The 27,754-nt window shown below is 43.6% G+C and overlaps 1 protein-coding gene across 4 annotated transcripts in view; it reads left to right on the top strand.

Annotated features, from left to right (window-relative positions):
• LOC112235623 (GRB10-interacting GYF protein 1) overlaps positions 1-27,754 on the top strand; it is a 46,967-nt gene that overhangs the window by 15,163 nt on the left and 4,050 nt on the right. For 2 of the 4 annotated variants that reach the window (XM_024404096.2, XM_042327177.1), the window contains 21 exons: positions 3,952-4,047; positions 4,156-4,273; positions 4,677-4,788; positions 5,092-5,306; positions 5,394-5,608; positions 5,738-5,822; positions 5,985-6,218; positions 6,402-6,574; positions 6,765-6,924; positions 8,197-8,414; positions 10,800-10,909; positions 11,633-11,733; positions 11,878-11,951; positions 15,890-16,027; positions 16,278-16,475; positions 16,800-16,993; positions 17,314-17,480; positions 19,600-19,763; positions 21,279-21,326; positions 21,515-21,659; positions 21,950-25,848. In XM_024404096.2, the coding sequence (XP_024259864.2) occupies positions 3,952-4,047; positions 4,156-4,273; positions 4,677-4,788; positions 5,092-5,306; positions 5,394-5,608; positions 5,738-5,822; positions 5,985-6,218; positions 6,402-6,574; positions 6,765-6,924; positions 8,197-8,414; positions 10,800-10,909; positions 11,633-11,733; positions 11,878-11,951; positions 15,890-16,027; positions 16,278-16,475; positions 16,800-16,993; positions 17,314-17,480; positions 19,600-19,763; positions 21,279-21,326; positions 21,515-21,659; positions 21,950-22,017 (3,033 nt within the window). In that variant the 3' untranslated portion in view covers positions 22,018-25,848. The remainder of the gene's footprint in view (positions 1-3,951; positions 4,048-4,155; positions 4,274-4,676; positions 4,789-5,091; positions 5,307-5,393; positions 5,609-5,737; positions 5,823-5,984; positions 6,219-6,401; positions 6,575-6,764; positions 6,925-8,196; positions 8,415-10,799; positions 10,910-11,632; positions 11,734-11,877; positions 11,952-15,889; positions 16,028-16,277; positions 16,476-16,799; positions 16,994-17,313; positions 17,481-19,599; positions 19,764-21,278; positions 21,327-21,514; positions 21,660-21,949; positions 25,849-27,754) is intronic. The other 2 variants (XM_024404098.2, XM_024404099.2) reach the window with 2 other exon arrangements.

The following is a 27,754-nucleotide window of genomic DNA, read 5'->3' as shown; positions in this document are numbered from 1 at the left end:
ACTATTACACCACTACTACTGCTACTATTACACCACTACTGCTACTATTACACCACTACTGCTACTATTACACCACTACTACTGCTATTACACCGCTACTACTATTACACCACTACTGCTACTATTACACCACTACTGCTACTATTACACCGCTACTGCTACTATTACACCGCTACTACTACTATTACAGTAGTAGTAGCGGTGTAGTAGTAGCGGTGTAATTGTAGCAGTAGTAGCGTAATAGTAGTAGTAGTAGCGGTGTAATAGTAGTAGTAGTAGTAGTAGCGGTGTAATAGTAGCAGTAGTAGTGTAATAGTAGTAGTAGCAGCGGTGTAATAGTAGTAGTAGCGGTGTAGTAGTAGCAGTAGTGGTGTAATAGTAGCAGTAGTAGTGTAATAGTTGCAGTAGTGGTGTAATAGTTGCAGTAGTGGTGTAATAGTTGCAGTAGCGGTGTAATAGTAGTAGTAGTAGCGGTGTAATAGTAGTAGTAGTAGTGGTGTAATAGTAGCAGTGACGGCGTAGTAGTAGTAGTAGTAGTAGTAGTGTAGTAGTAGTAGTAGTAGTGTAATAGTAGCAGTAGCGGTGTAATAGTTGCAGTAGTTGTGTAATAGTAGCAGTAGTAGTGGTGTAATAGTAGCAGTAGTGGTGTAATAGTAGTAGTAGCAGTAGCGGTGTAGTAGTAGCAGTAGTAGCAGTAGCGGTGTAATAGTAGCAGTAGCGGTGTAATAGTAGCAGTAGCGGCGTAGTAGTAGTAGTAGTAGTAGTAGTAGCGGCATAGTAGTAGCAGTAGCGGTATAATAGTAGCAGTAGCGGTGTAATAGTAGTAGTAGTAGTAGCGGTGTAATAGTAGTAGTAGCGGTGTAATAGTAGTAGCAGTAGTGGTGTAATAGTAGCAGTAGTGGTGTAATAGTAGCAGTGTAATAGTAGTAGTAAAGTATTGGCGTAATAGTAGCAGTGGCGGTGTAGTAGTAGTAGTAGTAGTAGTAGTAGTAGTAGTAGCGGTGTAGTAGTAGTAGTAGCGGTGTAGTAGTAGTAGTAGCGGTGTAGTAGTAGTAGTAGTAGTAGCGGTGTAGTAGTAGTAGTAGTAGTAGCGGTGTAGTAGTAGTAGTAGTAGTAGCGGTGTAATAGTAGTAGTAGTAGTAGTAGTAGTAGTAGCGGTGTAGTAGTAGTAGTAGTAGTAGTAGCGGTGTAATAGTAGTAGTAGTAGTAGTAGCGGTGTAATAGTAGTAGTAGTAGTAGTAGTAGCGGTGTAATAGTAGTAGTAGTAGTAGTAGTAGTAGTAGTAGCGGTGTAATAGCAGTAGTAGTAGTAGTAGTAGTAGTAGCGGTGTAGTAGTAGTAGTAGTAGCAGTAGCGGTGTAATAGTAGCAGTAGCGGTGTAATAGTAGCAGTAGCGGTGTAATAGTAGCAGTAGCGGTGTAATAGTAGCAGTAGTAGTAGTTGCAGTAGCAGTAGTAGTAGTAGCAGTAGCGTTGTAATAGTAGTAGTAGTAGTAGCGGTGTAATAGTAGTAGGCTACTATTACACCACTACTGCTACTACTATTACACCGCTGCTACTACTATTACACCACTACTGCTACTACTATTACACCGCTACTACTACTACTATTACACCGCTACTGCTACTATTATACCGCTACTGCTACTACTATGCCGCTACTACTACTACTACTACGCCGCTACTGCTACTATTACACCGCTACTGCTACTATTACACCGCTACTGCTACTATTACACCGCTACTGCTACTATTACACCGCTACTGCTACTACTACTATTACACCGCTGCTGCTACTACTACTACTATTACACCACTACTGCTACTATTACACCACTACTACTGCTACTATTACACAACTACTGCAACTATTACACCGCTACTGCTACTATTACACTACTGCTGCTTCTACTACTACTACTATTACACCACTACTACTACGCCGCCACTGCTACTATTACACCACTACTACTACTACTACTACTATTACACCGCTACTGCAACTATTACACCACTACTGCAACTATTACACTACTACTGCTACTATTACACCGCTACTACTACACCGCTACTACTACTATTACACCGCTGCTACTACTACTATTACACTACTACTGCTACTATTACACCGCTACTACTACTACTATTACACCGCTACTACTACTATTACGCTACTACTGCTACTATTACACTGCTACTATTACACCGCTACTACTACTACTATTACACTGCTACTGCAACTATTACACTGCTACTGCAACTATTACACTACTACTGCTACAATTACACCGCTACTACTACACCGCTACTACTACTGTAATAGTGTTAGTAGCGGTGTAATAGTAGCAGTAGGGGTGTAATAGTAGCAGTAGTGGTGTAATAGTAGCAGTAGTGGTGTAATAGTAGCAGTAGTGGTGTAATAGTAGCGGTGTAATAGTAGCAGTAGTAGCAGCGGTGTAGTAGTAGTAGCGGTGTAGTAGTAGCGGTGTAATTGTAGCAGTAGTAGTGTAATAGTTGCAGTAGCAGTGTAATAGTAGTAGTAGTAGTAGCGGTGTAATAGTAGCAGTGTAATAGTAGCAGTAGTAGCGTAATAGTAGTAGTAGTAGCGGTGTAATAGTAGCAGTAGTGGTGTAATAGTAGCAGTACCTCTACTACTACTACTATTGCACCGCTACTACTATTACACCGCTACTACTACTATTACACTGCCACTGCTACTATTACGCCACTACTACTACTATTACACTACTACTGCTACTATTACACCGCTACTACTACTGCTTCTATTACACCGCTACTGCTACTATTACACTGCTACTATTACGCCGCCACTGCTACTATTACGCCGCCACTGCTACTATTACGCCGCCACTGCTACTATTACACCGCTACTATTACACTACTACTGCTACTATTACACCGCTACTATTACACTACTACTGCTACTATTACACCGCTACTATTACACTACTACTGCTACTATTACACAGCTACTGCTACTATTACACAGCTACTGCTACTATTACACCGCTACTACTACTATTATGCCGCCACTGCTACTATTACACCGCTACTACTACTACTACTATTACACCGCTACTACTACTACTATTACACCGCTACTACTACTACTACTACTACTACTACTATTACACCGCTACTACTACTACTATTACACCGCTACTACTACTACTATTACACCGCTACTACTACTACTATTACACCGCTACTACTACTACTATTACACCGCTACTACTACTATTACACCGCTACTGCTACTATTACACCGCTACTGCTACTATTACACCGCTACTGCTACTATTACACCGCTACTGCTACTATTACACCGCTACTACTATTACACTACTACTGCTACTATTACACCTCTGCTACTATTACACCGCTACTACTATTACTATTACACCTCTACTACTACTACTATTACACTGCCACTGCTACTATTACGCCACTACTACTACTACTACTACTACTACTACTACTACTACTATTACACTACTACTGCTACTATTACACCGCTACTGCTACTATTACACCGCTACTACTACTACTTCTACTATTACACTGCCACTGCTACTATTACACCGCTACTACTACTAGTACTACTACTACTACTATTACACTGCCACTGCTACTACTACGCCAATACTACTACTACTACTACTACTACTACTACTACATCGCTACTACTACTATTACACCGCTACTACTACTATTACACCGCTACCACTACTACACCACTTCTGCTTCTACTACCACCTAGTCCAGGAGTAGGCTAAATCTGGGTCAGTGCAACCTGCCCTAATTGTGAAAAGTGGCCTGTTGTGACTTGCCAGTGTGAGAGTCTATGCTACAATTGTATAGTTGAGTGTTGGATCATTCCAATCCCATAGGAAGTCATGTTTGTTTACATTGTGTTTTGTTGTTGTGTCCAGGCCCCAGAGGACATGCAGGATAAGGAGTTTTCTGCTATTCTGCAAGATGAGCCCATGCAGCCGCTGGCACTGGAGCCTCTCACTGAGGAGGAGCAGGTCAGTCACACACACACACACACACACACACACACACACACACACATACACACACACTTGTTCCCACCCAAATGGTATTCTGTACATTCCTCCGTTCTCTTCTACCAGAGGAACTTCTCCATGTCTGTGAACAGCGTGGCTGTGATGAGGCTCATGGGTAAAGGAGGTGGAGTCGCCCCTGCGGGCATGGCCCGAGGCAGAGGCACCACACGAGGAGGAGGCCGAGGTGAGAAGAAACCCACGCGTTGTTGCCCTCAAGACACTGATATAAGATAACCATTTGTGTGGGGGGGAAACAAATAGTAACTTTAGGATTTAGGGAGGGTCAGCTGATCCCAGATCTGTGCCTCTGGGTGAATTCTAACCCAATGAAAGGTGCACTGAGCTCAAGCCATAATAACACAAAAGGTAAACAGTTTATTTAAGCCAGACTTGCTTTTATGTGTTCAGCTTTTGTGATCTCATCTGACGTCTGTGATTCCTCTTGGCCCTGTCTAAATAGTCCCCGTCTTACCGCCTGGCTTATGTACTCCCTTTGCTTGCACAGCGTTGTTTACATATGAATCTCAAGTGTGTCCGGTCTGGTACAGTGAAGGAAATGGCGTGTCTCTGTGTGGTTCTTGTTCTAGGGCGAGGCCGAGGAGAGAGTGGAGGATTCTACCAAAGAAGTATTGAGGAGGGAGAGGTGGGCTTCGGCCGCGGAGCCAGAGAGATCTATCGCAGCCAGAGCTGGGATGACAGGTAAACACTCACTTCCTCTGTCACTACCCTGTCTCTCTCTACTGTTTCACTCCTTCCCCATTTGCCTTGAAATCTGAAGTGGTTAGTCATTTTCGGATGTGAATGAGAAGCTTAACTGGAGGAGCGATTTAAAATTTTTTTTTTTATTATTATTATTTTTGGGGGGGATTTAATTGAAATAGTTGAAGGTGCCCTTAATCCAAGTGACTCATCTTTCAGAAATGACCTTCCCGGTTCAGATAAAGGTAAGGCTTAAAATGTAAGAGTAACTTCTATTTCCCAAGTTTTCCCCTCTTCCTCCAGGGGCGAGAGGCGTTTTGAGAAGCCTGCGCGTGCCAGGGAGGGGGTACGTGTTGGATTAGAGGAGGTGACGGGTGTACCTGTGCCGGGGGTGCCGAGGAAGGACTACACACGGTCTGACAGTGAGAACTGGCGTACCCTCAGAGAGGAGCAGGAGGAAGAGGAAGGGGCCGACCCAGGAGGCAGCTGGAGACTGGCCGGAGCACGTAGATTAGATGGTAGCGCGCACGCACACTATTCTGGAGACGTACACACAGCACAGAGTGATGTCACCTTATCTTTCCCTTCATCTCTAACTCTTTCAGACGGAGGCCCAAGGTCTGCAGGCTGGCGGGAGCACGACGGTCCGGTTGAGGGGCGTCGCAGGAAGTTTGAGTTTGACTTCGGCGGAGGTCGCAGGCGGGCCGGGAGCGAAGGGTTAGATGACGACAGAGACGGACTGCCTGAGTGGTGCACTGATGAAGAGGACGGAGAAATGGGCACCTTCGACGCATCTGGCGCTTTCCTTCCCCTATCCAAGGTTGGTGTGTTAGTGTGCAAGGAGGCAGTCTACAAATATGCCTGTCTTTCTGTGTCTAGTTATTCTGTGAATTCAGTTGGTGGGTGACAGTAATACATTTTCAGCTAATTGTGTCTGTCTCTGTCAAAGGATGAGGAGTTTGACTTCCAGGGGATAGAGGAGGAGGAAGAGAGCATGTCTGGCATGGAGAGGATCATGAATGGAGGACAGAGAGGTGAGGGAGCTGCACTCTTTCTTACCTTTAGTTACTTTTTAATTGATATCTTTATCTCAAAGGTTTATGGGTGTTTTTTAACTCAATCTCTCCTAATAAAAAATAATTTTAACAAACGTTTTATTTTCTGGCCTTTTTTCCCCCTCACCCTCTCCTCTCTAGTTGACATCAAGGAATCAGCCAGTGACGGGGAGGTGAAGAACAGAACCAGTCCCCCCTCCTCCTCTGCCCCTCCAGCCCTGGGCCTCAACCCCCCCATGCCCCAGCTCTCCCTCACAGTGGCTGAGCTGGAGGCCTCTCAGATGGCCGACAGCCACCCTCTTCCTGCTCCGCTCCCTGCTCCTGCTCCTCTCGCTGTTCCTGTCCCTGCCAAGGCCAGCAAGATGCCAAGTGAAGGTACGAGTGTTCTGTGTTACTCTTTCTTTCTCTCTCTAATGAAGTTTAAATGATTTGAATTTCAAAGACCTGTGAAAAAGAGACACCATTTATAGATAGAAATTGTGTGAACACTAGCCATGTTCTCTCTGTGTTTTAACTTTCACTCCTCCCCACTGACTTATTGCTCTGTTGTTGTTGTAGTAGTTCCTGAAGGATCACCAGCAGAGGACTCCACCACCCAGCAGAGCCCCAGCACCTCCTCCAGTCTGCCTTCCCCCCCTCCCTCCGCATCCTCCTCCTCTGCTGCTACCCACCTCCCCCTGCCACCAGGGGGTGACACCGAGGATGACGAGGGCATGAAGCACCTGCAACAGGTAGGAACACTACTAGTCTGGGGACGGGTTTCCTGAACACATATGAAATCCTGGACTGTAAGGACCGATTGTCCGAAACAACACTCTCAGTATGTAGTAATATTACAGAGGAAACATTGGTAAGAGTACAGCCCAGATAAGTGATGTAGTGTTTTATGAACCCCACCTGTCTGTCTTCCTCTGTGTGCAGGAGGCAGAGAAGATGGTGGCGTCCCTGCAGGACACATCTCTAGAGGAGGAGTGTTTTACCCAGACGCTGCAGGAGAGCAGAAACACAGCCTCTGCCCTGCCCCTCTCCCACGACGCTGCCATGAAGTGGTTCTACAAGGACCCCCAGGCAGAGATCCAGGGTACACACACACACAGTCGCAACATACACACACAGTCGCAACATACACACACACACACACACAGTCGCAACACACACACACACAGTCGCAACATACACACACACACACACACACAGTCGCAACACACACACACACACACACACACACACAGTCGCAACACACACACACACACACACACACACACACACACACACACACACACACACAGTCGCAACACACACACAGTCGCAACACACACACACACAGTCGCAACATACACACACACACACACACAGTTGCAACACACACACACACAGTTGCAACACACACACACACAGTCGCAACACACACACACACACACACACAGTCGCAACACACACACACACACACACACACACACACACACAGTCGCAACACACACACACACAGTCGCAACACACACACACACAGTCGCAACACACACACACACAGTCGCAACACACACACACACACAGTCGCAACACACACACACACACAGTCGCAACACACACACACACAGTCGCAACACACACACACACACACACACACACAACATACACACACACACACACACACACAGTCGCAACACACACACACACACACACAACATACACACACACACACACAGTCGCAACACACACACACACACACACACAACATACACACACACACACACAGTCGCAACACACACACACACACACACAACATACACACACACACACACAGTCGCAACACACACACACACACACACAACATACACACACACACACACACAGTCGCAACACACACACACACACACACAACATACACACACACACACACACAGTCGCAACACACACACACACACACACACAACATACACACACACACACACACACACACACACACACACACACACACACACACACACACACACACACACACACACAGTCAACACACACACACACACACACACACACACACACATACATACACACACACACAGTCGCAACATACACACACACACACACACACACATACATACACACACACACACACACACACACAGTCGCAACATACACACACACACACACACACACACACACACACACACACACACACACACACACACAGTCGCAACATACACACACACACACACACACACATACGGTCGCAACGCACACATACGGTCGCAACATACATGCGCGCACATGGTCACAACATACACGCACAGTCGCAACATACATGCACACACACAGTCGCAATTTTTGTGTCACTACTCTCCCTCCCCTGTAGGTCCGTTCACCACCCTAGAGATGTACGAGTGGTTCCAGGCGGGCTACTTCTCCATGTCTCTGCTGGTGAAGAGGGGCTGCGACGAGGGCTTCCAGCCGCTGGGCGACGTCATTAAGATGTGGGGGCGCGTGCCTTTCGCCCCCGGGCCCTCCCCACCGCCCCTGCTGGTGAGACCTCCACCACCGCGCCCTCAGCCGCTGCCACCCCGGGGTCCTGCTGTGAGTGAGGCAGCGTGGGGATGGGGTGGGGTGGGGGGGTGGTGGTATGTGGAGTTTGCTGGAGGGGAAAAAAGTAGTAGTATTCTGTGTTGATGGCGTGGGGGTGTGTGGAATGTAAAGGAGTCCAGATTTATTGTATTGTATGCCGCAGGGTTTTCATTCTATGACTACTGTCGAGAGTAGTGCTCAATGCTATAGCGTCTACTTATTTATAGTGTAGTAATCTATTGTTGTATTTGTACAATGGAAGTTGATTCATAAAGCCCTTTTTACATCAGTAAGATGTCACAAAGTGCTGATACAGATACCCAGCCTAAAACCCCAAACAGCAAGCAAAGCAGCAGGTCCGGGACAAGGTAGAACGTCCGGTAAACAGGTCAGGGTTCCATAGCAGCAGGCAGAACAGTTAACTGGAGCAGCAGCACGACCGAGGAGGACTGTGGGCAGCCAGGAGTCATCAGGCCAGGTAGTCCTGAGGCATGGTCCTAGGGCTCAGGTCCTCTTAGAGGGAGCATACTTACAGTGCCTTGCGAAAGTATTCGGCCCCCTTGAACTTTGCGACCTTTTGCCACATTTCAGGCTTCAAACATAAAGATATAAAACTCTATTTTTTTGTGAAGAATCAACAACAAGTGGGACACAATCATGAAGTGGAACGACATTTATTGGATATTTCAAACTTTTTTAACAAATCAAAAACTGAAAAATTGGGCGTGCAAAATTATTCAGCCCCCTTAAGTTAATACTTTGTAGCGCCACCTTTTGCTGCGATTACAGCTGTAAGTCGCTATGTCTCTATCAGTTTTGCACATCGAGAGACTGACATTTTTTCCCATTCCTCCTTGCAAAACAGCTCGAGCTCAGTGAGGTTGGATGGAGAGCATTTGTGAACAGCAGTTTTCAGTTCTTTCCACAGATTCTCGATTGGATTCAGGTCTGGACTTTGACTTGGCCATTCTAACACCTGGATATGTTTATTTTTGAACCATTCCATTGTAGATTTTGCTTTATGTTTTGGATCATTGTCTTGTTGGAAGACAAATCTCCGTCCCAGTCTCAGGTCTTTTGCAGACTCCATCAGGTTTTGTTCCAGAATGGTCCTGTATTTGGCTCAATCCATCTTCCCATCAATTTTAACCATCTTCCCTGTCCCTGCTGAAGAAAAGCAGGCCCAAACCATGATGCTGCCACCACCATGTTTGACAGTGGGGATGGTGTGTTCAGGGTGATGAGTTGTGTTGCTTTTACGCCAAACATAACGTTTTGCATTGTTGCCAAAAAGTTACATTTTGGTTTCATCTGACCAGAGCACCTTCTTCCACATGTTTGGTGTGTCTCCCAGGTGGCTTGTGGCAAACTTTAAACAACACTTTTTATGGATATCTTTAAGAAATGGCTTTCTTCTTGCCACTCTTCCATAAAGGCCAGATTTGTGCAATATACGACTGATTGTTGTCCTATGGACAGAGTCTCCCACCTCAGCTGTAGATCTCTGCAGTTCATCCAGAGTGATCATGGGCCTCTTGGCTGCATCTCTGATCAGTCTTCTCCTTGTATGAGCTGAAAGTTTAGAGGGACGGACAGGTCTTGGTAGATTTGCAGTGGTCTGATACTCCTTCCATTTCAATATTATCGCTTGCACAGTGCTCCTTGGGATGTTTAAAGCTTGGGAAATCTTTTTGTATCCAAATCCGGCTTTAAACTTCTTCACAACAGTATCTCGGACCTGCCTGGTGTGTTCCTTGTTCTTTATGATGCTCTCTGCGCTTTTAACGGACCTCTGAGACTATCACAGTGCAGGTGCATTCATACGGAGACTTGATTACACACAGGTGGATTGTATTTATCATCATTAGTCATTTAGGTCAACATTGGATCATTCAGAGATCCTCACTGAACTTCTGGAGAGAGTTTGCTGCACTGAAAGTAAAGGGGCTGAATAATTTTGCACGCCCAATTTTTCAGTTTTTGATTTGTTAAAAAAGTTTGAAATATCCAATAAATGTCGTTCCACTTCATGATTGTGTCCCACTTGTTGTTGATTCTTCACTTATATCTTTATGTTTGTGGCAAAAGGTGTGTGGTCGCAAAGGGTCGCAAAGTTCAAGGGGGCCGAATACTTTCGCAAGGCACTGTAAATTCACATAGGACACCAGATAAGACAGGAGAATTACACCAGATATAACAGACTGACCCCCCCCCAGACTGATCCCCGCCCGGCACATAGACTACTGCAGCATAGATATTGGAGGCTGAGAATTTTGGGGTTTGCTCTTGCTGTGTTTTATGAGATTTGTGTGTGTGGACATTGAGCTGTGCATGTAGCCTGTATGTATCTCCTGTGTGTGTGACTGTTCCTGTATTTATCCTGTGTGTTCCTCTCAGGGTAACATGGATCAGGACCGTCTGAAGAAGCAGCAGCAACAGGACTTGGCAGCAGCTGCTCTCTATCAGCAGCTCCAGCAGCAGCAGCAGCTATTCCAGCTCATCAACAGGTACGTCATAGGGGAAAATGACACATTAAGTTTTGTGGAAAATGGAATTGGAACTAAGCAAAGTGGAGCCACTTATCAAGTAAAGGCGTAACAAAATGAAAAGGCTATATCAAAAGAATAATATATATCGGGTTGGAACTAAATTGATTTTCCAATCATTTCATTCTGAATTAGGCCCACAGATTATACCTACGGAGGAGCAGCTTCTACGAAATAACTTTGAATGTTTGAACTTCAGAGAGTTGGCTTAATGTTGGACCAGCTAGCTAGCTAACAAGCTTGTGTGTGCAGAGCAGCACCAGAATTTAAATAACACGTATTTTTGTAGTTAATAAATCCAATGTAAAACATAACTGGCATTGAAAAGTTTAATCCATTCTTCTCTAATAAAACATTTCTCTCCCTTATTTCTGAGTCACACTTGTAATGTCAGTAGGCTACTAGACTATGCTTTGAAAGGAGAGGGACAAGTTGCCCATGCACACACACTAGCAACGCTTTTTGTGGGACTGAAGAAAAAATGCCCAGAACCTAAAATACGTTATTAATCTGTTCCCATTCTTTTAAAATAATGGTTATGTTCTGGAACAGTACAGATCACTTTCGTTCTGATTCTGTTCCTCAAAAAATGTCATGCTTTTCCGGTTCCCGGTTCCAACCCGTTTGGTAAGCATTTCCCTTGCAGTTTCCATGTTTTACAAGTCTCTCGCTTTTTTGTCCTAGGTGTGGAGAACAGGGTATGATGCCTTCAGTGAACAGGTCGATGTCAGTGCCAGATACAGGGACCATGTGGGACATGCATACCTCAGCTTCACAGCAATCAGGTACACAGACGCTGTGTGCATACGTATACATTCATCAATCAATGTCAGTGCTTGTGAATTTTTTGCTCACTGCCACAGTATAGAGTGGGATGACTTTCCAACACTCTCTTACCCCCCTCCCCTCTCTCTCTTCTGTCCATGCAGGCGGTGAAGCCAGTTTATGGGACTTAACAATGAATTCTTCAACTCAGGGTCCAACACTCGAACAGCTTCAGAAGGTGAGTGCTGGCGCCCTCTGGCTGTGGGAACCTAGTAACACACCGTTGTAGATTTCCACATAAATTTATGTGACTGACCGCCTGGATTCGGTTTTATGTAGCAACATTTGAAATTGTGTTTTTCATATTGGATAAAAGAGACAGCTAGAAAATGGTACATCATCCACTGCAGTTGGGGAACAATGGGAATGTAATTCTGCTTTGAAAGTTGATAAACTTGTAACCCCACTTTTGAGAGAATGGCCCTTGAATATTTTGGTACACCTACTGAAGAGCTCTTTGTCTTCACTCATTCAGCATCGTTTACACCCTCTAAAGCCTTAGCCCCACCCATCTCTTTAAGGATTCCCATGTGAGGCCATGTGCTAAACAGAGGGAGTAGTGTAGTTAACAGCCAAAGATATCAAGACTAAAACTGTTTTAAAAAATGTAAAAAGTAGCCAGGTGAAAATGTACTATCTAATCCTTGACCTATATCCTAATCTGACTTTGGTGCAGGTCATGTTGTTCACATGACCGTTTCTGGTAAACACACACTATATCAAATCAAGTCTAAGTTCATTTGTCACATGTACAGGATACAGAAGGTGTAAACAGTACAGTGAAATGGTTACTTACATAGTCGCAATATCAAAAACAGTGTCCAGATAAAAATGATTTGTATAAATATTTTTATAATTATTACATGACGCCATCCGACACTCAATTGTCTAAATTGATGGGTCATGTGAAAGAAATGCTATAACCACCCCAAAACAACATCTAGATAAGTGGATGGGTCACTTGTCATGTTCATAAAATACAATAGATGGCTACACACACCTGGCTAACTTGATGAGTAATGTAATCATCTGTCAAAGTGGAGTCTTTGTTTAGACACGTAGCTAGCTAAACAATGACCCGGCATAATCCCAACTCATACTACTACCAATACAAACATTGTCAGTATGAATCTGCAGGTAACTAAAGCTAACCAACTAGGTTCAACGTTAGCAAGCTAAAATTAGGCTATAAGGCTATAACTAGCGATACAAATGGAGTTCTGATTCAAATAATATTACTTCACAGATCATACACGTAACGTTAGCTAGCAAGCCAGCCAGCTAACGTTCACTAGCTAGCTAACAGTACGCTTTTAACTTGCAGCTAGACTCTTACCCGTGTACATGGATGAACGCTTCACGGTAGACTGGAACCATTTAACTCAGTTTTGTTTGGCCAGCGTTGTGTCAAGTCACTCCGGTTCACACTGACCGTGGCGTGGCATATGCAGAAAGTAGCCCATCACTTTTTTTCCTACTGATCTGTATATAGCACCTGCTAAGTTCAGGGGCATTAACGTTGTTGAGAAAAGTAGCATAACTTTTGTACTTCTTGATGGCTAACGTTATATCTTTCAAAAACGCTGCAGTAGAATGGACTATCAACATATACTGAGCAGCTCACTTTATAGACAGAAGCATGCTACATGGAAGACCAATCGAACCTCATCTCCCGGAATGTCCAGCCCATCCATTATCTCAGCCAATCATGGCTAGCGGGAAGATTCCCGTCTTTCCTCAGCTAAACCAACTAAGCTTGTAATGAAACAATTGTATTTACAGATGGAATTCATTTTTGTTATGAGGACACATGAATGTTCACATGTTCCAGAAGGCATTTCTGCCCAAAAAAACCCACATTTTTCTCAAAAGAATAAAGACGTTCAAATGCCTCTCCTGTGAAGTAGTGACATGCGACATACGCCTAGCTTCCTGAAATGAGTAACATACAGTACTAGTCAAAAGTTTGGTCACACCTACTCATCCAAGTGTTTTTCTTTCTTTTGACTATTTACTACATTGTAGAATAATAGTGACGACATCAAAACTATCAAATAACATATGGAATCATGTAACCCAAAAAGTGTTCAACAAATCAAAATACGTTTTATATTTGAGGTTCTTCAAAGTAGCCACTCTTTGCCTTGATGACAGCTTTGCACACTCTTGGCATTCTCTCAACCAGCTTCATGTCACCTTTACCTGTCATCAACACAATGGGTGGCTACTTTGAAGAATCTCAAATATAAAATATATTTTGAGTTGTTTAACACTTTGGTTTCTACAATGTAGAAAATAGTAAAAAATAAAGAAAAACCCTTGAATGAGTAGGTGAGTCCAAACCTATGACTGGTACTTTATATCAAAATGAGGGTATCTTGGAACCAAGAGTCTTTCAGTCTCTGAATTCAGCTGGCATGTCTACACTGGATTCTGAAACTATAAAAGACCCCATCCCCTTTTCCACATTTAGCTATGTTACAGCCTTTAATTCTGAAATGGATTAAATAAAACAAATTCCTCAACAATTTACACACAACAACCCATCATGACAAAGTCAAAACAGGTTTTTAGACATTTTTGCAAATTTATTTACAAATAAACAGAAATACCTTAAGTTTGAAAAACCTTTTCGATGAGACTCAAAATTGAGCTTATGTATGTCCTGTTGATCATCCTTGAGATGTTTCTACAACTTGATTGGAGTCCACCTGTGGTAAATTCAGTTGATTGGACATGATTTGGAAAGGCACACATTTGTCTATATAAGGTCCCACAGTTGACAGTGCATGTCAGAGCTATAGCCAAACTATGAGGTCAAAGGAATTGTCCGGAGAGCTCCGATACAGGATTGTGTCAAGGCACAGATCTGCAGTAGGGTACCAAAAAATGACTGCAGCTTTGACGGTCCCCAAGAAGAATGGCCTCCATCATTCTTAAATTGAAGAAGTTTGGAACCACCAAGACTCTTCCTAGAGCTGGCCCACCGGCCAAACTGAGCAATCGGAGAAGAAGGGCCTTGAACAGGGAGGTGACCAAGAACCCGAGGGTCACTCTGACAGAGATCCTCTGTGGAGATGGGAGAACTTTCCAGAAGGACAACCATCTCTGCAGCACTCCACCCATCAGGCCTTTATGGTAGAGTGGCCAGACGGAATCCACTCCTCAGCAAAAAGCACATGACAGCCCGCTTGGAGTTTGCCAATAGGCACCTAAAGGACTCTCAGACCATGAGAAACAAGATTCTCTGGTCTGATGAAACCAAGATAGAAATCTTTAGCCTGAATGCCAAGTGTCACATTTGGAGGAAACCTGGCACCATCCTTACGATGAAGCATGGTGGTGGCAGTATCATGCTGTGGGGATGTTTTTCAGCGGCTGGGAGACTAGTCAGGATTAAGGGAAGGATGAACGGAGCAAAGTACAGAGATCCTTGATGAAAACCTGCTCCAAAACCCTCAGGACCTCCAACTGGGACGAAGGTTCACCTTCCAACAGGACAACAACTCTAAGCACAAAGCCAAGACACACAGGAGTGGCTTCGGGACAAGTCTCTGAATGTCCTTTAGTGGCCCAGCCAGAGCCTGGACTTGAACCTGATCTAACATCTCTGGAGAGACCTGAAAATAGCTGTGCAGCGACCCTCCTCATCTGACTTGACAGATCTTGAGAGGATCTGCAGAGAAAAATGGGAGAATTTCCCCAAATACAGGCGGGCCAGGGTTGCAGCGTCGTACCCAATAAGACTCAAGGCCGTAATCACTGCCAAAGGTGCTTCAATGAAGTACTGAGTAAATGGTCTGAATACTTATGTAAATGTGATTATGTTTTAGTTTATTTGTAAATAAAACCTGTTTTTACTTTGTCATTATGGGGTATCATGTGTGTGGATTGATGGGGGGGAAAAAACGATTTAATCAATTTTAGAAGAAGGCTGTAACGTATCAAAATGTGGAAAAGTCAAGGGGTCTGAGTATATTCTGGCCCTTTTTATAAAACATTTTCGATTAGGGGTATTTTTCCCATGGAAAAACCTAACAAGCAAAAATGTGTTGAAATAGCTCAGTCTGTATTGACCTAGTGTTCTTCCACATTGACCTCTGACCCCTATGGCAGCTCCAGCAGGAGAGGAGGGAGGCTGAACTCAGGACGAAGCGCGAAGAGGAGGAGCAGCGCAAGAGAAGAGAGGAGAAAAGGAGGCAGCAGGAGGAGCAGAAGAGGAGGGAAGAGGAGGAGATTTTCAGACGCAAACAGGTGAGTACAATGTTAGAGCTGATGAAATCGGAAGATTTTACCTGAACTGTTTCAGAGGGTGTTGAGTACTTTGACATGTTTTTTTATTTTAATTGTATTTTTCTTGATAGTGTGTGTGTGTGTGTGTGTGTGGGGGGGTGGGGGGTTGTCTATGTATGATGTCTATGTATCTTTGGATTTCCATCCTATCTTGTACATAGAAAGTACCCTCACGCTGTGTGTGTGTGTGTGTTTCTCCCCTCCCCTCCAGTGTCGCCAACAGCAGGAGCTGATCATGAAGTTGCTCCAGCAGGCCCCTCAGCAGGGCTCAGGCTCCGGGGTGGGGTCTGGCTGGGGCACTGGGGGCCTCAACAAGCCAGGGGCCAAGGGCCTCAGTCTGCTGGACATGCAGGAAGCCGAGAGGCTTCTCAAACAGCAGCAGAGAGCCCAGCAGCAACAGAGGGAACGCGTGAGTAGTTACTAAAACACACACACAGATAAGACCGCAAAGTAGTATAATAGCATATGCGCACACGTGTACAGTGTTCTTCAGAATTTCTGGGATTCACTCGGCTTGAGAAAGACCACTCGAATAGGAAGCCACAGACTGTGCAAGCACAAACATGTCATCCAAAGAATGGGAAGAATGAGACTGACACTCCCACATACAGCACTCACAATGAGAGGCTGTGGAAATGCTTGTAGGCACGGTACAATGCATTAGTATGACATTGGATGCTTTCTGTTGGTTCCTCGTCCACTCTGGTCTAATATTGTTGTCCCATCTCCTCAGCATCAAGGCATGTCCATGGGTCAGTGGGGGGACGGAGGTGCTGTCCCAGGGGGCCTGTGGGGAGGCGGAGGGGGGATGGAGGGTAAGGCTGGAGGCGGAGGGGCCATGGGTCTGTGGGAGGAGGCGGTGAAGAGCCAGTCCAGAGGTGGCAGCATGCAGGGTCTGAAGAACAGCCGCAGCAGCCCCTCACTCAGGTAGATGAGAACAACACCTCTCAGTAGAGCTCTCGCTATACATGCACCCGAAAGCCTTGATCTCACTCTCCGTCTCTCCCTCTTTCTCTCTCCCTGTCTGTCCTACTTGCTCCCTTGTTGTCCGCCCCCCTCTCCAACTCGATCTATATTCAAACGCTCACTGAGTTTTTGTGTGCACTTTAATGTCTCTCCTTGGGTGCCGTGTGTATTTAAATACCCCCTCTCTGTCCTTGTGAGCAGTAAATGGTTTATGTGACTGCCGGTATGTTTGCGTGTGTATTTAACCCACACCCCCACCCCCACCCTCTCCCTCCCTGTAGTGAGCAGTATATGTTAAGTCGTAGGAAGCAGCGTACGGATGAGGAGGACAAGCTGCTGAAGCTGCTGCAGGGCATCAAGACGCCTCAGGACGGGTTCACCACCTGGTGTGAACAGATGCTGCATGCCCTCAACACCCAAGCCAACAACACCTCCTCCCCACTGGACGGTAAGAACCTTGACCTCTTTCTGTTACTCCCCCCACCACCTCCTAACCCTCAACACCACCTACACTGGACGTTAAGAGACAGTTACCTCCCTCTGTCACTCCCTTCACCTCCTAACACCCAAGCCTACAACTCCTCCTCCCAACGGGACGGTAAAACACACCTTCTGTAACTCCTTAGCTCTTCCTATGATGTCACAACTCCTCCTCCCAACGGGGCGGTAAAACACACCTTCTGTAACTCCTTAGCTCTTCCTATGATGTCACAACTCCTCCTCCCAACGGGGCGGTAAAACACACCTTCTGTAACTCCTTAGCTCTTCCTATGATGTCACAACTCCTCCTCTCCTCTGGACTTGGAACTCTTCCACCGTTCCCCTCCTTTTCCCCTGAGACCGTCACCTCCTAACCCGAACGGTCGCCCTCTTCGCTGGATGGAAACACTCGCAACCCTGCTGTCTATGCTTTCACCTCTCCTCTCCCTCTCTCTCTAAATCCCCTCTCTCTTATCTACATGACTTTTGCCTTTTGTCCATAATCCATTTTGGGAACACTTTACTTGACACCCAGTGTCATAACACATTATGATTGTCATAACCTGTTATAACACTGCCATGGCACATATATTTAGACCTGTAGTTATTTTATGGCTGGTTATGACACCTACATAAATGTCATTACCTACCACGCTGGTTATGACACCTACATAAATGTCATTACCTACCACGCTGGTTATTTTATGGCTGGTTATGACACCTACATAAATGTCATTACCTACCACGCTGGTTATTTAATGGCTGGTTATGACACCTACATAAATGTCATTACCTACCACGCTGGTTATTTTATGGCTGGTTATGACACCTACATAAATGTCATTACCTACCACGCTGGTTATTTTATGGCTGGTTATGACACCTACATAAATGTCATTACCTACCACGCTGGTTATTTAATGGCTGGTTATGACACCTACATAAATGTCATTACCTACCACGCTGGTTATTTTATGGCTGGTTATGACACCTACATAAATGTCATTACCTACCACGCTGGTTATTTAATGGCTGGTTATGACACCTACATAAATGTCATTACCTACCACGCTGGTTACTTTATGGCTGGTTATGACACCTACATAAATGTCATTACCTACCACGCTGGTTATTTTATGGCTGGTTATGACACCTACATAAATGTCATTACCTACCACGCTGGTTATTTTATGGCTGGTTATGACACCTACATAAATGTCATTACCTACCACGCTGGTTATTTAATGGCTGGTTATGACACCTACATAAATGTCATTACCTACCACGCTGGTTATTTTATGGCTGGTTATGCACCTACATAAATGTCATTACCTACCACGCTGGTTATTTTATGGCTGGTTATGACACGGACTTAAGTGTCAATACCTACCAAACCTACCACACAAGGCAAAACATTCCATCACACCATAGCCTACATGTCAACAGTATGTTTGTTTATATATAAAAAATAAATACAAATTCACCATATTAAATTATCATTGTAATTGCGCACACGTTGATGTCAGACATGCACCCACCCCAGTGCTCTGTTGCTGATGACTGGGATGAATGCAGGAGTGAGTTTCAGGAGCAGGACAAGACTCTGTTTGACTGATGACTGATATAAGGGCCTGTCCGCGATAGGCCTATCTGAGTTACATGGTTACAATGTCTCTTTGTCCAAGTAAACAGACACAGGATGGTCACAATGCTTCTTGACAGTGTCGTAAAGGTGTGTTTTCGACAGGTCTTTTAAAATATGATGGAGAACAAAAACGTGACTAAATAATTCATTACAACAACAAAGGATTTAAGAAATTAACTTTCAAACGAAGGGAAACTTCTTGGCAGGGGGAAAACTAATTAGAATGAATGTGGGTTTTGACACTATGAAGGTGTCATAACCAGCCATAAAATAATGCAGTATGTCACAACAGTTATAAATATATGGGTCATGAGTGTTGTGACCATATTATGACAAGTTATGTCATATTGTGTCATGGTTATGACCGTGAAGTGTTACCTACTTATCTCTCTCTCTCATATCTGTTCTAATCTGTGTCAATTGTGTGTGTGTGTCTCTATAGTGTCCACCATCGTGGCGTACCTGAAGGAGGTAGAGTCTCCCTACGAGGTGTTGGACTTTATCTGCTCCTACCTGGGAGACACCATGGAAGCCAAAGAGTTCGCCAAGCAGTTCCTGGAGCGCCGTGCCAAACAGAAACAGAACCAGAAGAGGCAGCAGGAGCAGGTGTGTGGTTGTATGTCTGTCTGCCTCCGATGAAGTGTTATGATGATGGAAGTGTGTCTGTGGTTCAAGTATATTAGTGTGTGTGATGACTAGAGGTCGACTGATTATGATTTTTCAACACCGATACCGATTTATTGGAGGACCAAAGAAAGCCGATATCGATTAATCGGACGAATTGTCTTTAAAAAAAAAAAAATTACAATTTTTTTATTATTATTTTTCATATATATGTATTGTAATAATGACAATTACAACAATACTGAATGAATAATGAACACTTTTATTTTAACTTAATATAATACATAAATGAAATAAAATAAATTTAGTCTCGAATAAATAATAATATGATTTATGACGCGTCAAATATTTCTCTCTATACCATTTGTATTTCAAATACCTTTGACTATTGGATGTTCTTATAGGAACTTTAGTATTGCCAGTCTAATCTCGGGAGTTGATAGGCTTGAAGTCATAAACAGTGCTGTGCTTCAAGCATTGCTAAGAGCTGCTGGCAAACGAAGTAAAGGGCTTTTTGAATTAATGCTTATGAGCCTGCTGCTGCCTACCACCACTCAGTCAGATATCAAATCATAGGCTTAATTATAATAAACACACAGAAATATGAGCCTTTGGTCCTTAATATGGCCAAACCCGGAAACTATCATTTTGAAAACAAAATGTTTATTCTTTCAGTGAAATACGGAACCGTTACGTATTTTATCGAACAGGTGGCATCCCTAAATCCAAATATTGCTGTTACATTGCACAACCTTCAATGTTATGTCATAATTATGTCAAATTCTGGCATATTAATTAGTCTTTGTTAGGAAGAAATGGTCTTCACACAGTTCGCAACGAGCCAGGCGGCCCAAACTGCTGCATATACCCTGACTCATGCAAGAGAAGTGACACAATTTCCCTAGTTAATATTACCTGCTAATATGCCTTTCTTTTAACTAAATATGCAGGTATAAAAAAATATACTTCTGTCTATTGATTTTAAGAAAGACATTGATGTTTATGGTTAGGTACATTTATGCAATGATTGTGCTTTTGCTAAATCATCACCCGTTTGGTGTAGTTGAAGTAGGCTGTGATTCGATGATAAATTAACAGGCACCTCTTTGATTCTATGCAACACATGACAAGCTAGTTAACTACACATGGTTGATATTACGAGGTTAACTAGTGATTATGTGAAGATTGATTGCTTTTTATGAGAAGTTTAATGCTAGCTAGCAACTTACCTAGGCGCCTTGCAGCCACAAGGTCCTTTTGATGCTGCACTCGCTTAACAGGTGGTCAGCCTGCCACGCAGTCTCCTCGTGGATTGCAATGTAACCGTCCATAATCGCCGTCCAAAAAGGCTGACTACCGATTGTTATGAAAACTTGAACTCGGCCATGCCGATTAATCGGTCGACCTCTAGTGATGACATCTGTATGTGCCCTGCCCTGTCACAGTGCATAGCATATTGTATTCGTTTTGATCTCCTACCGTCCTGTCTCCACTTAGCTATCAAAGGAAGTAGCAGGGCTGACCATGAACAACTTCCCTCTGCAGGTAAGACCTTTCTCTCTGCTATGACTGGGCACAGTGGATACAACTCTAAAACATGGCCTTGATTCCTCACGTCCTCTCACCTCTTTCTCAGAGAAGAGGTGGGAACAAGGAGAGAGGATGTAAGGAATCAAGGAAAGAATCCCAGTGTGTCTTTCCTCTCTGTACCTCATTGGATTCCTCTTCTCCAGGACTCCATGCGGGGCGTGAACCCCAGCGCACTACAGTCTATGTTTCAGGCGGCCCACATGGCTAAGGGAGGGATGTACGATGCCCAGGGGGGCATGAAGAAGAAGAAACAGCCCGTGATGCTGCAGTCTGACCCCAGCATCCTAGGTAAGACATGTCCTCCTCAACTCATTCACACTTATGAATTATTGCACACTTGTTACAAACGTATCACTTCACAATGTATCACCGCAGTATGATCTGTCACCACCCAGCTCTGGAGAAATCTGCAAACCTGCCTGGTGGATGTTCTCTTCGGCTGCTCATAGATCTGGGTCATAACTGATTGAGTTGCTCGATGCCTTCTCTAAATTGCTCTCCTTCTGCATCTACCTGTGCCGCCTCCTTTTCTCTTTCTCTCCCCCATTTCTTTCTTTCGTTCTCCCCCTCCTCTCCAGGCTACTCGTTCCACAACGCGGGCGAGCGTCTGAGCCTAAATGAGATGGAGATGGTGGAGGATTACTGATCCAGATCTGATCAGCAGCGGCAATAGCTACTACCTGAGGCCTTCTGTCTACTAATCAGACAAACCTGATGACGAATGTGCACTGCTAGGGGATGGGGGGCTCATATGGGGACAGGAAGGAGAGGATTGTTTCACTGCCCCCCCAACAAAAAAAAAGAGTAGGGCTCCTCTTCTTAAATCGTTCACTTGAGTGGGTGGATGAGGTGAAAGGGGGTGTGATGGGTATCCCTTGGCACTTGTAAGACTAAGCACCTTAAACTGAACTAATGCACTTTATTATTAAGTTTGAATCATTTTTTTTATGAATACAGAATCGGTGTGTGTGTGTGTGTGTGTGTGTGTGTGTGTGTGTTGAATCTACACGCAATGCCGTATGTATACACGTGAAAATCTGAACTGGAAGGGTGAGGTGAATGGTTGGTGGGATAGGCTCACTGGGAGGGGGAACTCAAAGGTAGAGGGGACCTTTTATTTTGAAACCTTATCAGAAAAACCAATCTTTTCTTTAAAGACAAACACTGTTGTTTTTTTTGTTTTTTTAAGACAATACATTTATATAAAAAGTAAAGCTATTACAAAAAAATGGATACAAAGAAAACTTGAAGATTTGCACTTGTGTTAAAAAAGAAAGATAAAATAAAAAAACAAATGAGGTTAGGTATAGAGATTAATATTTTGTGTGTGTGTGTGAGGGCTGCTGTGTATCAGAAACATACTAGTCTGCACAATGTATATATTTTTTCCATTGCTTACCAAGATGTCATTTGGTTCAAATTAGATAAATTTTTTATTTTTATTTCATGAGTAGAACGTCTGTCCTCTTGTACAGAGGGACTTTCTTTGAATACTTGTGTGTGAGACCGAGAGTGAGAGGGCAATCCCACAACACATCCTTCCTCTCACCAGCTCGTCATCCCCAGATAGACGTAGTGGAAACACATACATTTGTAGAGGAGGATTATGGCTTTATGTTGTTGACCACCACTTGTTTGGTTTTTTTCTGTGTGATTTTGGAGTATGGGCTATACCCCTCCCCTGCGGTCTTCTCTCAGCCACGGTCTCTCAGCCTCTGTGAGGTTTCAAACAGACAGTGGTAAGGATCTTTATTGTGTGTGTGTGTACGCCTGTGTCTTTACTAATCATAGGAAAGAAGTGATCCCTACAGGTACTTATCTCTGTGTGTGTGTGTGTGTGTGTGTGTGTATATGCATGCACATTTTTGCCTTAGAACTCTGAAAGGGTGAATGGGAGGGAATGTTCAATGACCATTGAGACATGAACTACTTTTGAGTGTACTGTGATGTTAAGTTAAAGGAGAATTAAACTATTTTTAGGGACCTAATCTTTATTTTTCATGTAAATGGCATGGTCCAGACAACATCATTTTTTGCAATTTCATTTGGTTTTGAGAAACTTACCAAGAAGCGATTGACTTCCTGGGCCTCATTCTGGAGTTCCAGGACATCCCAAAACGTGAGAGCTTTTTGGTTTGTAAAAGGGTGTTTTTGGAGCCTTTTCATGTTTTTTGGATGCCCCGGAACTCCAGGCTCGAGAAGTCGATCCCTGCCGGGGTACATTTTTCAAAACCAAGTGAAATTGCAAAAAGAAGGGTCTGTAAACCTTGTATAACATTCCATTTACATCCAAAATAAAGATGAGGTTCTTAATGAAATTCTCTTAAGCGCTCTGCACAGTCAATGTGCATGTCAGTCATGTATCCTAATATTTCTAGTATAGCCTGGGGATGAAGATGACTCTTCTTCTTTGTAAGGTTAGTCCGGTTTAGTTTTCCTGGGACGTGATCACGTTGCCTTGTCGGCTTTCTTTAACTTGCGTGTGAAAGGTGTTGAGTTTCAGATTCTGCTCAAAACGATTGGCATCAAACTGTCTGTGTACAGGACGGTGCACAACATGTTAGCATATTCGTGTTACTTATTGTTGTTGCTATTGATAAAGATGGTGGTGACTTTTTTTCTGAATATAAATGAACATTTATATATGAATATATACAAAGAAAAAAAAAAGATTTGGACTAAGATTATGATAAGCACTTGGGGCTGCTTTTTTTTTCTTTCTTAATTTGTTTTTGTTTCATTACCGCCATGTGAAGTGCGTTTGGTTATTTCTTTCTTATGAAAACTTTGAATGTATTCCCCCCCCTCCCCCAAAAAGACTAAATGTGATGATACCGGATAGAATTTCAACAACGACAAAAAAACTCAGATTGAAGAGGTCTTTCACCTTTTCTTTTTTACTCTGAGGAAGAACTCTGGATGGCTACAGTTGATCCCACTGCCTCTGCAATCCTGTTCTTACAAAAACAATATTACTATGAGAAATAAAATAGACTATTTTCTATTCCTTTACTGGATTTTTGGTTGTTTACAAAACACAGATTTCTGTGGGTGCAGTTTTTTTGTGTAGGGGTGGGGTTTCGAGAGTGTGCTTCTGCAATATGGACGTTCATTGGCGTACATTGTTTTTGGCGGGAGGAGGAGGGACACCACAATGTGACGGACAAGATCCTTGCCCTTTGACCCTTTAGTGGGCATGGCTCTTTGGAATTGACTGATCCTCAAGGAGCGCAGGAGAAAGAATTCAACAACAAAGTTAGTGTGTTTTTTTGGGTTTTGGGGGAGTTCATTATTCGTGTTTTCTTCCGGTTTCATTTAGTTACTTTTTTGTTGTTGAACTGCCTATCTTAACTAGACAAGTACTGAAAGAAGTATAAAGCTTAAACAAAAAGCAGGGCACAGCAGAGGTGTTTTTGGTACTTCGACCACGAATAAAGGAAACAACAATATCATCGCTTTAATAGGAGAGAAAAAAATGCCCTGGAGTGAAATTGTGGAGTTTTATTTTTTTATCCACCAACGTTAAAAGCGACAGATGGACAAATCTTTGAGGGGTGGATGAGAATAAAGGAAATTTGAAGATTTTGTAAAACTGTACATACATGATGTTGACCTCAAATCTACCATTGCATTTGATTGGACTGTGTCAGCGGCATATCTTACTTTTTATCATTATACTTTTTTAAGGGGACTCAGGGTGTGCAGTGGGAGTGTATTAACCCTGCAATGAGGGGAAATGAAAGGGTACCAGTACTGATCCCTGGGGGACACCCCTCGACACTCACACCCTGCCCTGACACTCACTATGCACTTTCTAACTGTGAGGTTCCATTACATTTGGGACGGGAGCACAGAAATATTATAGTACAAAGGGAGGGTTGGAAAATGTAACTTTTTGAGTTTTTAGTTAGTACCGTCTCACTGAAAACGAGATTCAAACCGAAACAAAAGACTTAGGAACACACCTTCCTCCTCCTGTACATAACCATATTTTTGTATTACCTTTTTTTTTTTTTTGAAAATCACTTGGACAAAACCACAAGGCTTGATATAAAAACAAACAGATGAAAGAAATTGAGACAGATTGAGGAACAGAGTGAATGTTCCTCAAGGAAACATGTTTTTTTTATACTGAGGTAAATTAACTACCTGGAAGTTCCCTTGACTTTGCCAGTGGCCCTGTCTATCATCAGGAATGGCGAAAGAAAGGACTTAACGTGGATGGAGCTGCGGACTGTAGGGACTCCCAAGACTGATTGGTGATCGTAGTCTGTCATCAAAATGGACTCCACTGCAGATCCCAGCCCAGGGTGTTTGAACAGCAATCGCCAACCAATGGAGAAGGCAGGGGAGAGACAACACAAACGATGGATGTACCGGGAGACCTTCTGCCCAGATGCCCCCCCCGCCTTCTGCCACCTAGCCACTGCCTGGAGATCAACTACAAGGTGACTGCAAGAAGAGAACCATCATATAGGTAAGGGTCTATTTATATTTATACAACGGGTGGGTCTAATACTGAATGCTGATTGGTTAAAACCGCATTCCAGCCGGTGTCTATTCCACAAGTTACCACCGGCTAAATCTATGATGTTAAAATGCCTATTTACTCTTTTCCATCTGACTGTGCAATCCACTGTCTCATCAGCCCAGCCAGGCAATTTATAAACTTGATCTCCACTATGAAAATCATCTAGACATTATCTCCCATTTCTTTTAGACGAGCATTTGGTTTTCAACAGCAGAGATTTGTATAAACCTTGCTGTCTGTCTCTCCGACATTTGCAACATTGCTTCAATATTCAAATTCAATCTCCAGCTGTCCCATGTGATGGACAGCTTTTCTCAGCCAGTCAATCATGAATCAGCTGACATAATTTGGATATATACAAAGACATGTCAAAGGAAAACAGGTAAAACTAAATGAAATGCAGTTAGTTTGCAGTCTTTCCAGCTTCAGTTTGAAGTGATTGTGTTAGCTGTGTTGTTGGCTCTGAACTACAGTGTCCTGACGAGAGAGCATATTTTCTATGCCAGGCGAAATCGCGCATCATTAGCTCATTTGTTATAGATGTATCCAAATGTCACTAGAAAACAGCTACTTTGCTGTTATTCTGGCTGCACTGTTTGATGTGCCTGAAAGATTAGCAGTAGTTGGCTAGCTAGCAAGCAAGGGATAAGAACATTGCCAGCCAGCATGTCAATTGAACATTTAGAACAAACGACTGGGTCGCGTCCATAGATATAGAACAAAAAGACTTAACGACTGGGTCGCGTCTCTGGCAACCTAACGGATAGAATGAACGACCAGTGAACGACCAGCCAGCTTGGGTAGCAAACTAAGATCTGTGTCGGGACTGTATCTCGTGGAAGGATGAACTAATATGAATCAAAATAATGTTTTTCATAAACATACAGTACCAGTCAGAAGTTGACACCTACTCCTTTTGACTATTTTCTACACGGTAGAATAGTGAAGACAACAAAACTATGAAATGACACATATGGAAACATGTAGTAACCAAAAAAGTGTTAAACAAATCCAAATATATTTGAGATTCTTCAAAATAGCCACCCTTTGCCTTGATCACAGCTTTGCACACTCTTGGCATTCTCTCAACCAGCTTCATGAGGTAGTCACCTGGAATGCATTTCAATTAACAGGTGTGCCTTGTTTAAAAGTACATTTGTGGAATTTCTTTCCTTAATGCATTTGAGACAATCCGTTGTGTTGGTATGCAGAAGATAGCCCTATTTGGTAAAAAAAATCCATATTAAAATCCATATTATGGCAAGAACAGCTCAAATAAGCAAAGAGAAATGACAGTCAATCAATCCGGAAATGTAAAGAACTTTGAAAGTTTCTTCAAGTGCAGTTGCAAAAACCATCAAGCGCTATGATGAAACTGGCTCTCATGAGGACTGCCACAGGAATGGAAGATCCAGAGTTACCTCTGCTGAAGAGGATAAGTTCATTCAAGTTACCAGCCTCAGAAATTGCAGTCCAAATAAATGCTTCCCAGATGTCAAGTAACAGACACATCTCAACATCAACTGTTCAGAGGAGACTATGTGAATCAGGCCTTCATGGTAAAATTGCTGCAAAACCACAACTAAAGGACACAAATAATAAGAAGAGACTTGCTTGGGCCAAGAAACACGAGCAATGGACATTAGACCGGTGGAAATCTGTCCTTTGGTCCGAGTCCAAATTTGAGATTTTTGCTTCCAACCGCCGTGTCTTTGTGAGATGCAGAGTAGGTGAATGGATGATCTCTGCATTTGTGGTTTCCACTGTGAAGCATGGAGGTGGGGGTGCTTTGCTGGTGACAATGTCAGTGATTTATTTAGACTTCAAGGCACACTTAACCAGCATGGCTACC

The sequence above is a fragment of the Oncorhynchus tshawytscha genome, linkage group LG09 (genome assembly GCF_018296145.1).
Source record: "Oncorhynchus tshawytscha isolate Ot180627B linkage group LG09, Otsh_v2.0, whole genome shotgun sequence".
In the NCBI taxonomy this organism is placed as follows: domain Eukaryota; kingdom Metazoa; phylum Chordata; class Actinopteri; order Salmoniformes; family Salmonidae; genus Oncorhynchus; species Oncorhynchus tshawytscha.
Note: the sequence above shows the minus strand (reverse complement) of the source record. Positions and strands in the feature narration are given on the sequence as shown.